At 38.5% G+C, this 17,940-nt stretch overlaps 1 protein-coding gene across 2 annotated transcripts in view; it reads right to left on the bottom strand.

The window, feature by feature from the left end:
- Hsd17b12 (hydroxysteroid 17-beta dehydrogenase 12) overlaps positions 1–17,940 on the bottom strand; it is a 144,015-nt gene that overhangs the window by 59,530 nt on the left and 66,545 nt on the right. For both annotated transcript variants that reach the window (XM_004851999.4, XM_021264326.2), the window contains exon 4: positions 5–112. In XM_004851999.4, the coding sequence (XP_004852056.1) occupies positions 5–112 (108 nt within the window). The remainder of the gene's footprint in view (positions 1–4; positions 113–17,940) is intronic.

The following is a 17,940-nucleotide window of genomic DNA, read 5'->3' as shown; positions in this document are numbered from 1 at the left end:
AAACCTAAAACACCGATTTCAAGACCTGCCAGGCCTGTTTTAATTTTATCATAAATATCTTCTGATGAAAAGTCAACAGCAATGGTCCTTGTCTCCACTTTGAATTGTTCTCCTGGTGGGGGGGGATAAAGTAGAAAAAATTAACACACGGCAATTAGTTTTAAAGCATTTGATAACATTATCCTTTCAAACCCTCTTTTATTTTCTCCCAATTTGGTATGACATTTACACCAGAATAATTTTAGGCAATCATGAGACCATCTAAGAGATACTACACAGTCGACACAAGAGTTCAGCAATTAAAAATTCCAGTGTTGTCACGGGATGGCTGAATGTTCCTTAATCAGTTTTCCCTTTATGAATCAATAATGATAACTGCTTTTCAGACCCTCAGGAATAAAAGCATGATTCATATCATGATGTTATATACTCCTCAAGCATCACTGGCTTTGAGCTTTTAATTGCACATTGATGCTTCATAACTTCAGGAAGAAGTCTTTATGTAAAGTTTCTTAAAAAGTATGACAGTAAAATAAGTCCATCAATATTATTAAGACAGAAAGAAATGACTGTGATTTTACTGTAATTTTGGAGCTTGGTTAATAGTTCATTGTCACTACATTTAAAAATCCACACAAAACGCACAGTAATAAATCTATAAAGCGACTCAAGAAGGACCTCAGCGAGCTCTCTGCATAGGGCTGTTAAACAGAGCTGATGGAAGCAACAGCTTCAGAAATTCAGAGGCCCTGGAGAAAGAGCTCGTCTGAGCTAACACAGAATATTTACCTCTGCCCTCATGAGTCAGCCCCTTTAGAGAGCTGGCATGAACTCTGAGGTCACCCAGGAATGGGTGACAATCTCGTTTTCACATTTATTTGCAAAATAACAGAGCAAGTCACAAGTCCTCTCTGAGCCTCCGCACACGACCTCTCAACAGGAGGCGGGGCTCACGGGGCCCCTACTGGCACCAGAAGGCGCTCTATCAGCGCTCCTCCTCAGCCATCCCGCCGGACTTCCCTTAGAGAAATGCGGTAGGCTAAGTACGCTATTCTTTAGAACTTGCTGAGAAGTCGAAAGAATTAATTTTAAAATCCTGCTTCTAAAAATAAATCTGCAGTCGAAGTCAACGTCAGCTCATCACTGAGTTCGCAGGATTAATCCTCAGAGGAAGTATCCATTCTTGATCTGAAAGGATTTACGTTTAAAAGTAAAGAGCCGGTTCATGACAGATTGGGTTCTCAGTTTGACCCTAGGTAGAAATCTATGCAACTGGACAGAATAACTGGCCAAGAAAATCCTTAGTTGGTGCTAAAGGTATGCTTACTGTCACGACATAGATGAGGCATATGTATGCTTGTGTAATGGATCGTCGGACAGAGTTGTCATTTCACAACAGCTGGTCCAACTTATCTTACTATAAATGGCTCACAGAATTTACACCGGCAAGTAAAAAACACTGACTTCAATACCACCTCACATTCACACGGGAGAAAAGAGCCCAAAATCAAAAGGCTGAAAGATCTCTTTTATTTTATGTAAAACCTTATTCAAGAACAAAAGAAGACAAACTTAGCTATTTATTTTGAAAAGCAAAGTATTTTTTTTTTCTACACTGGCACTAGGTACTAACATTTAGGAAAATCTTACCATCTCACAACCCCTGAATCCTACCACTCTGTTATACCTCATGGGACTGAATGAATGTACATAACATTAGTACATTATTGTACAGTTTTGTGTAGCTTTGCTACTAAAAACAATCCAATGACATTTTTCAAAAGAATGTTTAAAAATGAACCTCCATAGAAGCTTTCTTTGTATTTACATCAGAATATGCAAAATGGCTTCTGGTGCAAGTTTTTCAAGATATTAAAATTCTGTGAACTTATACCTTGATTACCCAGAATCATCTTCTAGTCCAGTTAACACCGCTTTTTCTTTTTTTCTCTTAATTTTTCTTCAGTGCCTCTGCTGGGGGCCTCTTCTTTTTTTTTTTTTTATAAACCTAGTTCAGATCATTTTCCTCCTCTCCTCACACACCTCCAAAGGTTTCGGTCTCGCTCAGATGAAGAGCCAGAAGTCTTTGGTAATAGCTGAATACTTTTCCAAACTCATTTCCAGCAACTCTCATCCCTTGCTCCCCAGTTCCGGTAGCCACTGCAGCACCTCGAAGTTTTTTAAATGTGCTCCAAAGGCACACAGGGAGTTGGCGTCCACTGCGTCCTCTGGCCGGAATGCTCTTCTGCATCCCTTGTCACAGGTGGGTCCTTGCACAAATGTTACCTTCTCAGAGGAGCCTTGGTTGACCACTCTTTAAAACAATGCCACCACCCCTCCCACTCTGCCACATCATTTCTTTCCTGAAACACAAGTGTGTTCTTGTCATTTCTCAGTTTAATGGCCTGTGCTAGGCCATTATGACACATGGGATGAAAGGCAAACTTGTTACGGGGCCAACTTTGCCTTTGTACAGAGGACCCAGCTTTGGGCTGGTACCCATCCCCTGCCCTGCTTCATGTTATTCCATTCCACTTAACTACCTTCTCACACAGTTTGAGTGCTCTTAGTCTATCCGCTCCACTCGAATTAAACTGTGCGAAGAGAGGGGCCTTGCTCTGTTCTGTACAGTTACTGAACAATGACACAAGTAATGCAGGATTATTTTCCACCCGTTCTCATTCTCTTAGGTTGCGTTCCCTCCTGGTTTCAAGAGGGCCATGTCCGTTCCAAGTACCACAAGCTGACAACAATGTTCAGAGATAGAAACTGGCTATCTCTGTGATATGTCCCTTTCACAGTCTGAGGAACACCTCAGAAGAATCCAGAAAAATTCCCCTCACATTTCCTCTCTGAGGATCATGGTAAAACATGCTTTTGACCAGGCCCATCCATGGATAGTCCCTGAGGATCCCATGAGTCCATGGGATCCCCACACTCACCACCAAGTTATGTGAAGCAAAAGCTGCAGCATCTATTGAAGAACAGAATGGGGCCCCGGCTATCAGATGAGAATCAGGATGGGTGTTCTCAGAGGCTGATGTGGGAAGTGACTGGCTACATTAGGAACTGGGAAGTCATTGTAGGTGAGGAATCTTCCCCTTCCTGTAGCCTATCACTCTGCATCTGACCTTGCTAACAGACCAGGCCGACTAAATGGACAAAATTTCCTAACCCTAAGCATCAGCACAAGAGTATATTAGGCCCTGGGAACAGAAATAGTTACCAACACAGATGGTGTATAGTAGCTACCAATGGCAGCTCACTAGTTCCCCATTCCAAGGTTTCATATAAGACCATCAGTCTACACCACGCAGCGACAGCCCACTGCTGGGGAGGAACAAGGACATCACCAAAGACTTTGGTGTGGCTCCTGGGCACTCCCATTCTGGCCCCACAGCAAAGGAACAAGGGAATGACACAGACTCAGTCTTCTTCCAGAGCAGAGCTGTGATAAGATATAAATGACACCTTCAGGTATGGAGGATAAAAATACACAAACAACAGAATTTAGAGGTTGCAATGGTGAGCCACTCAACTTCCCTGACAAGGAAATGCTTTGTGCCCCAACTCTGGGAGGATCACTGGTGGTCAGCTTCAGGTGTCAGCCTCTTTGCCTCGTGGAAGACCACTTCCTTCCCATGTGGCCCATGTCCAGTGACTGACTGCAATGGGTGTATAATGCCACTGCACAGCTTGTACTTTGCAAGTTCTGATTCCAGAATCAGAGTCTGTTTATTCTCTATTTTTCTGTTCTTTTGTAGTGACCTAGTTTTAATTATTTATGTTTTTAGATAGCTTTTAATGTTTCCAGTAGTCTAAGTCTCCTTAACTGATCTTTTTCAAAAATTTACTGCTTGTCCTCACCTGTTTAGTCCCAGTTTTTACTGGGTTTACATTAAGCATTTCAATTAAATTTATGAAGAATGACCATGTCGGCTCTCCATTTGTTCAAATAGCTGCCTCACAGTAAAAGCTTTTAGTTGTAAATTTTTAAATAAAGGAATCAAAGAATTCCACTGTTAGAATACTACCCATCACTGTGCAAAGACAGTCAATAGTGTTGCTGATGCTGCCCACTGACAAACTACGTGGTATCCGAAATTGGAGGGGACGGCATCCTGCTTACAGTCATAGCCAAATATAGCCATGCCCTCCCCTTTCTTTTTTTCCATTCCAGAATGAAATAATTCTGAGAAGGTCTTTAGGTCCTGGTGGCTAAGACCAAAAACCAACAAGTTAAAAGTTTGTAATGACTGGTATGAGCTGCTCAAGGTGCCCAATTTGCTAGGAATGGAGGCAGAAAATCAGCTCTGGCTTAAGTAGAGAATGGAGTTAAGAAATAGCTGAGCTTGATTCATCATGTGTCTTACTTTATATTAAAAAGCAAAAGTCTGCTTCTGTATATAGCGAGGCCTTTCTGTTATAGGCTAAAGTAAACTTTGAGTATACATCATTAGATATGACATATCAAATATATACAATTAAGAATGAATTATTTTTTCTAAGTGTGCAGCAATAGTTCAAAATTGTACCCCCATTTTAACAATTTTTGTTAACATCCATTTTTTTCCCTACAAAAATACCAGGGTGAATTATAAACTACTACTGCCTGTGACAATTTGCACTTTATGTATTTGTGTGTGGATTTCTTGTGGTTTTAGTCAAATGAAGTGTTATCAGTAATAAACAGGTCTCTTTATTGGCAAAAAAAAAAGAAAGAAATAGCTGAGCTGATACTATCCACTTGCATTTTACAGTATATCTACTGTTCTGCAGCAAAATATCTGCGATTGTGAAAAAGAGAAAGCAAATATTATTTATAACTATAAAGCTGTCCAACAGTGAATATTTTCACTGGCCTCAAGCTACCCTATCACCCAAAGGATGGGTGCTCTACTTCTAAGTCACACAGTTGTCTTGAACTCAGAGTATCCTCGATGACTTCACAGTGTGGAATTGACACAAAAAGGGGAACTGCACCCAGAAAGAGTGTCAAGATGCTGTTGAAACACCTCTCAATAATTAAAACTAACACACATTTAGGTTTAAGCCAAGAAACTTCATAAACATATTTACGGAACCCTTACATTTACCTTGTGGTGTGACCGTCATTTTCATTTTGTTCAATAAATTGGCAGCTCCTTTAAAATTGAAGTCTTTTTCTATGAATAATTTTTTAGATTTTGCGAAGATTTTCTTCAAATTTCTCCCCTAAGAGGGTGGGGATATTAAGTGTGAGAATGATAGAGAAGAAATCTAAACTACATGATTTTTGTATTACTTATAACTTTTCTATCAATAAAAACCATAAAGAATGCACTGAGCCTTTGTCTATATTCTGCTGCTTTCTGCACTAAGCTTCCAGTTCCACCCATTATAAAATTCCTGTTACCTTTACTCTTTGCCCTATTTTTCCATATAATAAACATACTCTAAGATTCAAGTCAAGATTCAAGTTTTACCACTGCTTGTGTGGACGTTTTGTTTTTTGTGTGTACCGGGGATCATACTCAGGACCTTGCACTTGCAAGGCAGGTGGCGGCACCACTGAGCTACATCCCCGGCCCTGTGTGAACATATTTTTAATGACTCTCATTTCCTCTAAGGAAAAGCTACCTTCTCTCTCAGGGATATTCCTGGAGACATTTTATACAACTCTATCAGGCATTTCTCACATGCATTAAGCAAAGAGTCTCTATTTCCTAACAAACAGCAACCATTCTGTCACTGTACTTCCAGCATCAGCACAATGTCTGACAGGAAGCAGAGGTCTCACTGCTAAGTGTATGTTGAATAAATAAATACAATGAGGCCAACAAAGGTTAACTTACTGAAATCATTTTCTCAATTAAAAAAAAATACTACGTACTGGTGAGAAATGCCCATATAAAACATAGTAACACAGTGTAATTTAGGTATTTAGAAGCATGATACATTGAGAAACAACTCAACTCTTTCATTTATCACTCTCATTCCAACATTTTTGAGTTATAAGAAATCTGAGCAACCATCCAGGCTGAATGGAGCACTGCGGAAGTCGGCCTCAGCAGCACACGAGTGAAGGCTGATGCTATTTCAGTCGTGGGCCACTCTCCCTACCCCCAGTCTTGCAAAGGATGGCAAGGGAAAGGGACAGGCTCTTGGGGACTATAGCATAGTCAATATATAGCACGACTGTCAGAGCTCACCTGTTTTAGCTCCTTAAATCTGAATTCATTAAGTTCAGATTATAACTAAACATATTTTATACGTTTTAAATTTTTTTTCCATTTTCATATAAAATCATTTTTATATTACTTTGAGATGTAAAAGAAGTCTGATGTGTATTTACTCTCTAATTTTAAAAACAAGCTCAGTGTGGCAGCAGACACTTAGAATCCCAGCACTTGGGAGGCTGAGGCAGGAGGATCACCATAAGTTCGAGGCCAGCCTGAGTTACACAGTGAGGCTGTGTCTCAAAAAAAAAAAAGACAAGAATAGAAAACAAAGAATAAAAAAGTTCCTTGAACCAAATTCTCCCCACTTCCCTCCTTCTGCTGTCTTCCTCTTTGCCCGGCCCCTCTGAGTCGGGCCTTATCATTTCCTCCCACCCCTGCCCATGGCGTGAGACATCTCACACAGAATGCTTTCTTTGTGTAGCTCTGGAGGAACAGTCCTTGTGCGCTACAAGGGAATAACTGCTCTGACTCCATTTTTTTTTTTATAATTTTTTTTGGTACCGGGGATCGAACTCAGGACCTTGCGCTTGCAAGGCAGGTGCCCAAACCACTGAGCTAAATCCCCAGCCCCATCTGACTCCATTTTCAAAGGCTCATTTAATTATAATTATGAGAGACGATACACAAACAACTGTTCATTTTTTTACATTGCCCTTGAAAAAATAATCATAATTTTAATCTCACATGAAGAGAAGACCCATTTTCAGTCAAACAAAAAAATTAATCATAGCTCATCAAGACTCCATCCCAAACCAAGTATTTCTGTATTTTAAGCCAAGGTTGTTCTATTTTATTCATCACAGTCTCTTAACTAGAACAACCACTTAAACTAAATTTTAAAAAAAAACCTCCTTCCACCATGAGAATATGTTCTATTCACAGGACTCGACTAGGTTCCATCCTTTTGAGAGCTCTGAGTTCTACACTTGGTTCAGGAATTGTGGACACTTGGGTAAGCCACTTGGGAAGAAATTTTCAGATAGGCTGTGCTTAAAAGATGAAGGAGGGAAGAGGAAAAGAGGGAAGGAGGGAGGGAAGGGAGAACAGAAGACAGGGAAGAGAGAAGGGAAAAGAAAACCCTAACATCACTACACTGCAGATCCCAAGATGATGTTGTTACCAACATGAGAGCAGTTTACTGGGAAGCAATGGGATGTGGTGGGAACCGTGGACCTGAGAAGCCAGGGTCTGCTGGCAGAAGCCCCTACTCACACCTTCTAGGCTTTCCAGAATTCCACCTCCTAGCCTGTAAACCCCAATGCTTCCTATCAGCCTTACATGTGACAACATGTCAAAACGTATTCTAAGGAACTGTCAAGTCTTAAACTAATTTTCTACAAAGACAGCTGCTTGACATGTAGGTGTTTTTCCTTGATACACAAGCTACTAGGCTATTACCTAAGTATTATCTATCATGTTCTTTTTTTTTTTGGTACGGAGGATCGAACTCGGGTCCTTGAGCTTTCGAGGTATGTGACGGAACCACTGCATTAAATCCCCAGCCCATCTAGATTTCATTTTGGTTTTTTTTCTGTGGTACCAGGGATCGAACCCAGGTCCTTAAGCAGAACCACTGAGCTAAATCCCCAGCCCTATCATGTTAACTCTTACCTCTTTATATCAGTTGCGTATTTTCTTCAAGCTGATCATGAATATCCAACTGAACTTTAAAAATGATTTATTACCATATCATCCATGAAATTAGTGTCATGATAAACTATTTTTAGCCTTGCCTTTAGTGTCCAAGTATTTCTTTGACTCACTTTGCTTGTGATTAACTTTTGAATCACTAAATTCCAACATGTACATTTTTAGTCACTTTTTATCTTTGAAACCAGATGTCTTAAACCTGATGGCATGTCAGTATAATTGGCAATTTTTCTTAATGGTTATAAGCTGTGTCGCTTCCCACAATGAATGACGTCTCAGATGTGAGGGTAGAAGCCCAGGACCCTGCTGACATCCATCCTTCTCTTTAATGTCAGGAAATGACATAGGAAATCTGCCACAGGCAAGATTTTTTTGTATTTCAGAGCTCGTAATATTATACCATGACCCCTAGTCAAGGAGAGAGAATTATCCATCCTAAACTATGACCTGAAAACTTTAGCATGTGCTTAGCTATGTATTTAGGAGGAAAGCACTGCAGCCCGTTAATGCACCTCCCTCCCTGAACCATACGTTCTATAAAGGCAGGGTCAACATCCCTGTTTTTTGTCTTGTTTTGTTGTTTTGCCTACTTCCTCACTATATACACAGAGCCTAACAATACCTGACACATTATAGAAGCTCAATAAATGTTTGATTGAATAAAGTCGAGAAATACACACTGAGCAGTACCCATATGTCAGGCTACACCCTGAGGACAATAACTAATACCTTCAAATTGGTCATATTTTGGTGAAAGAAATATATGCAAACCCAACTCCTGCTCTAATAAATATGAGCAAAGCATCAAAGAGAAAGCAATTCACCCTTGCAGGGTGGGATTTTAAGTAGGATGTAATGTTTGCATGGAGTTTTTGTGGAAAAGCAGGAATCAGTCATGCAGAGAAACAGGCAAAGCAGAAATGAGAGAAAAGGAACAGCATGTTATAAGAATCCCTGTGGATGGCACGCGTGGTACACAGGGATAAGTGGAAAGAAAAAGCGTTGTAGAAGTAAGCTGGTAGAGGGTGAATCTGCCAAGATAACAAGCAGGACTGGCTACCTCATTCGCACAAGACAGTGCAAAATAAAATTGTGGGTCTCCTTGTTTGAAAGTGATTAGGCATTAATTGCAAGACAGTGACAGCCAACGCTGGGTTCTTCTAAGTGTGGGGCCCTGTACAAATGCACAGGTCACACACCTAGAAGGTGGCCCTGACAAAAGATTACATTCATTTTGTGTGTTGTAATTACATATCAGAGGCTGGAAAGTGACAAGAACACATTTGTTTTAAAGGAAAGAAATGATGTGACTGAGTAGAGGACTCACAGTCTGTTATAAAAAACAACAGGTGGCAGGGAAAGGACAAAGCAGCTGCTTATTAGTCCCATGAGAGAGAGGGACCGGAAGGACAGACAGCAGTGGAAAGAGAGAGGCAGGCAGTCTGGGAAAGACTTCAGAGTTGGGGGTCTGCAGGATTTTATGAATTAGATACAAAGCTTTAGGGAGAGAGAACGGACACAATGGTTGTATCGATTTGCTTTAGAAATCTGGATAATATATTATCATATCTTAGAGCTAAAACAGTCTTCCTGGTTTTGCATGTTAAACAATACTCCTGTGATTATGTTTCAGTATGTTTTAATCATATGATAAAATGTTTGTTATTTTTTTAGAGTTTTTTCACGGTACTTTTCTTGAAGCACCTGATTTTTTTCTCTTTCTTAGCTTGAAAAATGAAGCGACTAACAACAAGATTTAGGCCTGAGATGACCGATTTTCCACACAAATAACTGTGAACTAAAGATCAAGTTAGAAGGTGGAAGATGTATGTTTGTAGCCCACTGTAATATTCCTCCTTTCATCTTTCAAGGATAAAGATAGCTAAAATTAGAAGTCAGTATCATGTTATCATTCTTCTAAAAAGGCTGATTGAGCTAATTTTTTTTAAAGTTAACTCTTTCAATTTTAACCAGGCACTTTGTACAAGTGTTCATTCTGGTTTGGTAAAATCTTACTATGGGGGAAAAGTTTTCTTTTCAAAATCTGGGTCTGTCACTTTGGTTTTTATTTGTTCTTTTTATTCTGATGTTTCTTTTGTTTGTTTGGTTGGTTGGCTCTGTTTTGTTTTTGTGGTGCTGGGGACTGAACCCAAGGTCTTGCAGACAAACCCAGGGCCTCACACACTACACAAGTGCTCTATCACTGAGCTACACCCCAGTCTCATTTTGGTAGTTAGAAAAAAGATGCTTAACAGTTGTGTTTCTTTTCTTGCCCTGTTTTAAAAAAAAATCTTTGAAAAAACTCATAAAATTTAAAGTAACAGCTACCGAAATGAATATTTACTTTATTCCAATTAACTTTTTTTTTTTTTGCCACGATTAGAACTGCCTTTCTGTTCAACACAGGAAATATCTCTCTTCATTTAAGTTACCAAGAGTATAGATTTCACATACTGCAGCAAACAAATGCAAGGCTGGTTGACAAGGTCTCATGCTTCAATATTCTTAGAACAAATACTAAGAACTTGACATAAGTCACCTTGATCTAAAGATGCCCCTAAGAATACAGAAGTACTATGGAAAACGTGCAGGGCTACAGTTAATATTCTACCAACAAAATAGGGGTAAATAAGTATTGGAGCAGCCAATGACTTGGCATCAACTACATGCCAGGATCTCTGCACAAGACTTACTGCTGAAACTGGCAAGTTATTATCTTCATAACTGTCTGTTTCCAGTGTTTGACAGGCCATCATTTATAGATTCTAAAAAATTTTCAAATAATTTCAGACTGTTGTAAATACTGTATAAGTAACCCTCCATCCACCAAATCACTTCAGATTAAACTGTTGACACAGTATCCAACACCCCAAATTACTTCAAGGTCATAGTCCTAAAAATGTGGTCCATGATCACTGAGAGTCAAAAACACCAGGGCAATTCATTGTCCTCCTTATTGTGTGACAAAAACCATGGTGGCTAAAACTGCTAGAACCTTCACAAGAATCAAAGCAGTGGCACCTAAGTGTATTGGGAGTCAGTGTATTCTTCACATTTTCCTTTGTAGGAAAAAAGAAAAAAGGGCAGTTCCATTTAAGAATACCCCCTGATGAATTAGTAATAATCATTAATGTTATTAAATCTCTACCCATGAGAACACATTTGGGCAACTGAGTTGAATTAGCCCCTCTTTTTTTTTTTTAATGCAACACCGTTTTAATTGAAAGAACAAGGAGGGAGGAGGGGGGGAAGGGGACACAAAAAGAACAAAGATGTATTATGTACATGTGCCAACTCCCCACAACAAACGTAATTATTATATACTGCAAACATTTCTAATAAAAATTAAACTGTGAAAAAAAGAACTGTGAGAAAAACTATGATTATTCAGATTTTGCAATCATAGTCTCAAAAATGAATGCATGGAGCCTGTCACTTCAAGATAAGCAACAGTACTTGCTGTCCATGATAAAATTTGAGTTTTAAACAAAAATGCAAGTTCTGGAAAACTTGTATCTATCATAAATTTGAAAGAAAAGACTTTTCTGATGAGACTGAGCACGATATTAACAGCTGTGATTGTTCTGGAATGTATCAACATTTGGAAAATCTATGAAACCCAGGAACCAATATTTTCCAATGCATAATGTTATAGAATCATGATGGATAAAAGACCTATTCAAAGTGTGAGGTAGATGAATGAATTTTAATGTAACTAAGTGTGAAAAATTCATTGACATGAGTTCAGATTCGACACTGCACCTAACCTTTAAGAAACCTCCAATTATAGTTTTATGTATCAAGAGTATCCTCAATTATCTGAAGAAGCTATTGAAATACTTTTCTCTTTTTCAACTATGTATCGATGTAAAGCCAGATTTTCTTATAATTTAACCAAAATAACAAATGCAAATCTTTTATTAGAGACTTGCATAAATATTAAAAAGACCTGCAAAAATGTATAACAATGCCATTGTTCTCAATAAATTGTTTCAAAAGTTATTTTCCCTAAAAAAATGTATTCTGTTAACATGAAATAAGTTTATTAGTTTTTAAATAATTATTTTTAAAATTTCTCAGTTTGAATTTACATGACAATACACATCGGCTGTATCTATAAACAAAAGCTTTTTTGAGTTCTCAATAATTTTTAAGAGTTAATATTCAGGGGTTCTGAGACTATAAGGTTGCTGCTTTAGTATGTATTCACTATGAAGAGAGTCTGCTAAATAACCATCAAAATTTAAAAAAAAAATAACTTGAGGCATGACAATCTTCTAATCCTCAAAGCCTGTTCAGTACTCACCAATTGTCTCAACAATGTTCTCCACAGCAAAATCATCCAACAGAAGCACCCAATGACAGAGCAAGAAAGACCAATGTAAGGTAACCTTACATGGCGCTATGGCTCTGGGGGAGAGGAGGACAGCAATACAGGCTCCTGGATTATACACAGGCACTGCTCTGGTGCTGGCCTCAGCCAGTCAGAGCGGCTGTGCACATGTGGGAGCAGCAGGTGTATGGGAACTCTCTGTACCTTCTGTTCAGTGTTGTTGAACTCAACCTGCTCTAAAACATGAAGTCTATTTTAAAAACAGACTATGAAACAAAATAAAATAAAAACAGACTATGAAATATGTCTTTAAACCTACTAAAACAAAATCTTCCAATAAAATATTATTTAAGAAATTTCTGGATATCTTCAAAATAGCATGAAAACTTCTTTTCCCCCCAAATCATCTATAAGAACCTTTAAAAGAAAACCTCTTTCACAAATAGATTAGGGACAGCTACATTCCCATGATGCTCTTTTCCTCTCAGGAAAAAGTAATCACACCCATAGGCTTATTCTCTATTCAAACAGGATCACAAGCTAGCAATGGACATTTTACTTGCTCTTAAAATGTATTAATATTCCTAATATTCTGTGTAGTAGTACTTAATTTTCTTCATCCACCATAAGCAGCTGCAAAGAATACAAGTCTCAGAGGCAATGCTGCTATGTAAGATGATGTTTTAAGGAATATTAAGCCCTTTTAGCAGAAATCATCTTGTAATTTTGCCAAGAGAAAATTCAATTAGCAACATTTTAGCACTGGATGTGAATGGGTGACAGGAAGAAGGCAATGCCAAAAAATAACAAAACTATTTTAATTCATGATTTGTTTAAGATAGTGCTTGCCAACTTATATGAACACACATCTGTTCTATGACATTTTCAAGAATGAACTTTTAACAGAAAATAGGGGTGGGGAGAAAGAAGATCTTAAAATGGCTTAGTTTCCAACCAGTACAGTAATTTTCAGTGTAATTTATTTTGTTTCTATCATTGCTAATGTAATCTTTAAAATGTATTTTAAATTTCCTTGCTATTAATGACTCACCTCTTGGGACTATGCCAAATGAAGGGAAACTTCCAGGTGAATCAACTTACAAACACTTTATGGGATGAAAAATTTAAAAAGCAGTTAAGTAAAAAGATGAAATGTTTAGCTTTTGAAATATATATGCAGTCAGGTTTAAAACTCACAAAAAGTACCCAAAGTAAAGATATGAAAATAAATATGCAGTCTCATGAGATGTTCTTGGTTTTGTTTTGCCTGGTTTTTAAGGTGGCAGTGCACAGAAAGAATTAAGGACTAAGTGCTAATTCAAGTCTGTTACTGTATTTGCAGCTGACCTTAAGCACTATATTTGATACATCCTTACCAAAGAACCTGAATGCAAAGGCAATGTCTTAAGCGTAAGAAAGAGACAGTCCACATGTTTCAAGAGTGTAAGCCTACTCCTAGGTCTACATCCAAAAGAAATGAACCTATACATGTTCCAAGAAATATGTACAAGATTATTATTATTTTTTTTATATTTTGGGACAGGTCTTGCTATGTAGTTCAAGCTGGTCTTGAGCTCACTATGTAGCCCAGATTGGCCTCAAACTCACAGGATCCTCTGCCTCAGCCAAGTGCTGGGACTACAGGCGTGCACCACCACGCCCAGCACTATTCCTAACATTAATATTCATAACAGTCCCAAAATGGAAGCCACTCAAACATCAGCAAGGGAATAATTAAAACATGGCATATTCATAACATGAATAAAATAAATGAACTATACAGTAAGCTGTAAAAATACAGATGAATGTCACAGACAAAACTCAAGTCGAAGACACCAAAAACTCAAAAGAGAACACACAGTATCATGAAATTATAAAAAGCTCAAAAGGGCCGGGGATTTAGCTCAGTGGTTTCGCCGCCTGCTGCACAAGTGCAAGGACACGAGTTTGATCCCGACTTTGAGTCCCGGTACCAAAAAAAAAAAAAAGCTCCAAAAAGTCAAACTGAAATAGTATGAGAAATTAAGGTGGTTACCTCTCGGGAGGAAAGGAGTACTTGGACTAGAGTGTGATGGTTTTCTCACTCTGTGATGACTCATCAGCCTACACGTTTATTTCTGTAGTTTCTTTATGTTCTAAGTTTGTATTGTTTTTACTTTTATTTGTATTTTGAGACAGTGTCTCACTATGTAGCTCAGGCTGGGCTCAAACTAGCGATCCTCCTGTCTCAGCCTCCCAAGTAGCTGGATCACAGGTGTGTGCCACTGGGCCCAGTTAGGTTGTTCCCAGTGTTAACATTTAGAGGCATGGGTGCGTTATGAGGGAAAAGCAAAAGTAATGGAGAATATCTATAGAATTAAAAAAATACTCTACTAGAAGAAATATGTTCACTGAAAATAAGGTAAATCAAAGAGATAAAATAGACAACAGGTCTTGCTGATAAGGAAATAATGAACAGATCCCCCTCCATGTTCTTGCCATCAAATGTTCTGTTCAAGCCATGTAACTATTTATGCTGCACAGTTTCTACCTAAGGTTTTAAGAATTTTCTGTTAATTCCGCCCATCGGTCTCAACGAGCATGCTTGCCCATAGGTGGGCCCACCCCCTACCTCACAGATCTCTATATAAGGTTGTTTCCATTTCTGCTCCAGACTCAGATTTCAGAGTACGAACTCCTCTGAGCCTGCTGGTGTAATAAAGGTTCCCTCCATCTCCCTGAGTGCTGCTTGACTCCTTCGCCTCCAGAGACCTTCGGAGAGCCATACACTTGGCTGTAACACTTGGCTGTATCGCTGAGCTGTCGCACTTTGCTATAACACTGCATATGCTCTACAGTGCCTTGCAAACAAAGTCAAATTCTTCTCTATATGCAACACCAAAAAGACAATACAGGTTACAAACTCTGTGACCTAAGTGAGTGGTAGTAAAGGAGCACCGGCCTGCGCTGGGGTGGGGGGTGGGGGGACTGTGGCAAGGGTGACAGGACGCAGGCCACTTAGTGTGTTCCAGCTGACTGGCAGCCTGCAGGCATGCTGGGCCCAGGAATAACAGATGCTCTGCATTTTCAAAAGCAAAATGTAAATTGAGATTTATGATGAAGTAGGATGTCCTGCTTTTGAAACAGGAACCAGGGAAAAGACTAGGGTAGAGGTTCAGATAAAGATACCAGCATAAGCATGGCTTTTAGAGAAGCAGACGTGTCTTTCTCCGAGGATGAAAGGTGAGGCACATGGAGACATACGTAAGGCAAAACAGGCTGTGTGTAAATGAAGCAGAGGGCCTGGCAGAACAGCTGTGGGGAGCTCTCTATACTGGCAGCTTTAGAATTTCACTGCAATGGGCCCTTTTATCAAAAACATGCAAAACTCAATACAGAAGTCTCCTGCTTATCCTTAGTTTCATTTTTTTCAGGTAACTGTGGTCTGAAAATATTAAATGGAAATGCCCAGAAGTAAACAATTTGTAAGTATTAAACTGCACACAGTTCTGAGTAGTCTGATGAACTCTCACGCTGTGTGGTTCTGTCCTGCCTTGGATGGGACTCATCCCTTTTGTCCAACATTGTCTATGCTACCTGCCTGTTGGTCATTTAGTTCTGTTTATTGGATCAACTGCACTGCATGGTAGGGTAGCACTTGGTATTCAAGTAACCCCTTTTCACTTAATAATGGCTCCGAAGCATTGGAGTCAAAATGCAGAGACCAGGGCATAAGGCATGGAAGGACAGACTAACTGCGATGCCATGTGGCGATTTTGCAAGGCACATAGGGAAAAACAGAGTACTTTGAGGATTCAGTGTTATATTTCAGCATCTATAGGAGGTCTTGGACTATTAACCCCTACCCCAGATAAGGGGAGACTGTAGTATATAAAACTGATCAAAGTGGTCAACACTGAAGGACCAGGGAAGCTGGGGGACACCGATGAGGTGGCCCCTACATTGCTGGTCCAATATCCAAACATACAAACACTACTAAATGGCACATGAAGGGTAAGTAAAAGCTTTCTAGATAGAAATGGTTAGTGATTTTAAATGATTCAAGATTGGAAAATAACAGGGTGTACCCTCAAGGGGGCTTAGGATTCTAGATTAATACCACAAAGGTAACTGAAGATGGAGTGAATACTTGAAACTATTACAAGAAACATCACCTAAGAGTGGAGAGAAAACCAGCCCTCCTGTTAGTCAGCCTGCAATAGGAGTTCGGCATCACTGTCTAATAGGTGACCTGAAATAAACTGGCCAGGACTCGCTGTCCTCATAATTATCCAAAGATCACCCATGGACACTCATTTCATTACTTCTTCAGAATTACCTCAAACACTACTGTAAGACTTTTTAACCAAACCTTGGTTCGTTTCTATTAATAGATTTGTTTTATTTAGTTACTAGTTTTACTAATTCAAAGCTTTCCTTAAGAGTATGGCTATGTTACAGGCAAAAGGGAACAAACAATCAACCTTAACCAGAGTGTTCATATATCTTTTAGATGATTCAATGATAATAACTATAATAAGCAACTGCATTAAAACACAGTTGTGCTGCAAAATTTACTTTTGTTTTTTATTTTTTCGATATTATTTGCATAGTAAATTTCGGAGCTACATCTTCCAAAGATCAACATTCAGTCATCCAGCTACAATATTGTAAGAATATTTAACAGTACAAAGTAATCAGGAAAGCAAGAAGCTGAAGATCTGAACTCTGTCTACTTTTGCCACTGAAAAAGTCGGACTTGGTCTCTCAGACTTAGTTTGCATATATATATATGTATATATAAATAAAACATCAATAGTTTCTAGCCAGAAGCGACTTTTACAATCAGGTACGGAGTATGCTTTCCAAATTACACATGCCTACATATAATTAAGTGTACCACAAAAGAGAATATATTTACATTTGTGTTTTAATATTTTTATCAGGCACTAAAGTAATTCCTTCTTAGAATTTGTACATTTCCACAGCATTAAATAGAAACCCAGATCAATCTTTTCTATTAGTGGCCTGATACCATTAAATATTAATTCTTTTGTTTTCTTACATAGCAAAGGATTAAATAATTTAGAATTTGTGAAAATTCCTCATGCTCTGAACAGATTTATCTTCTCTTTGATTCTAATATTTGATAAAGCACTAGGTCATTTAAATGAAAAATTTGTAGTTATTTTAAGATTAGTATGTAACAAAGAACTACATTTAAAAAGTAATATAAATGAGATTACCAAAACAATTGATAATTGAGGAGAACATTTATAGCTTCATTTGATGGAAAATCAAGTTAAAGGGATGCTTCTCAATAGAAGTCTCAAAGTCAAAGTACTTTCCCTCTATGATGAAAAATGAAAGCAATCTCCACACAAAACTACTGACTTTTAGAAACATTTCACAGAATATGCCTTTCTACAAATTCTTTTATAGCTGAAGACTGTATCCCACATCACAATTATCCACTTAGAACAACAATCAACAATTTCAAAGTGGGAGGAGAAATACCATCATCTACTTAAATGGTACTTACAACAACTTCATCCTATGTAGCCCAACCAAAAAAACTTTGTTTTTTGTTTTTTTAAAAAAACAAAAACAACACAAAAGGTACTGAGCTGTCAATAATCCAATTGGAAAGACCACTAACTGTTTTAACTAAACCATACCAACATAGGCAAATATTTTAATTAAGAGGTACAGCCAGCGTCTGGCCATGGTGCAGCACGCTCCCACGTGCCTACTGCC

Source organism: Heterocephalus glaber, unplaced genomic scaffold (assembly GCF_053883595.1).
Source record: "Heterocephalus glaber isolate CG9 unplaced genomic scaffold, H.glaber_assembly_v1.0 deba00000594, whole genome shotgun sequence".
NCBI classification, from domain to species: domain Eukaryota; kingdom Metazoa; phylum Chordata; class Mammalia; order Rodentia; family Bathyergidae; genus Heterocephalus; species Heterocephalus glaber.
The sequence above is the reverse complement of the archived record's forward strand: the minus strand, read 5'-3'. Positions and strand labels throughout refer to the sequence as shown.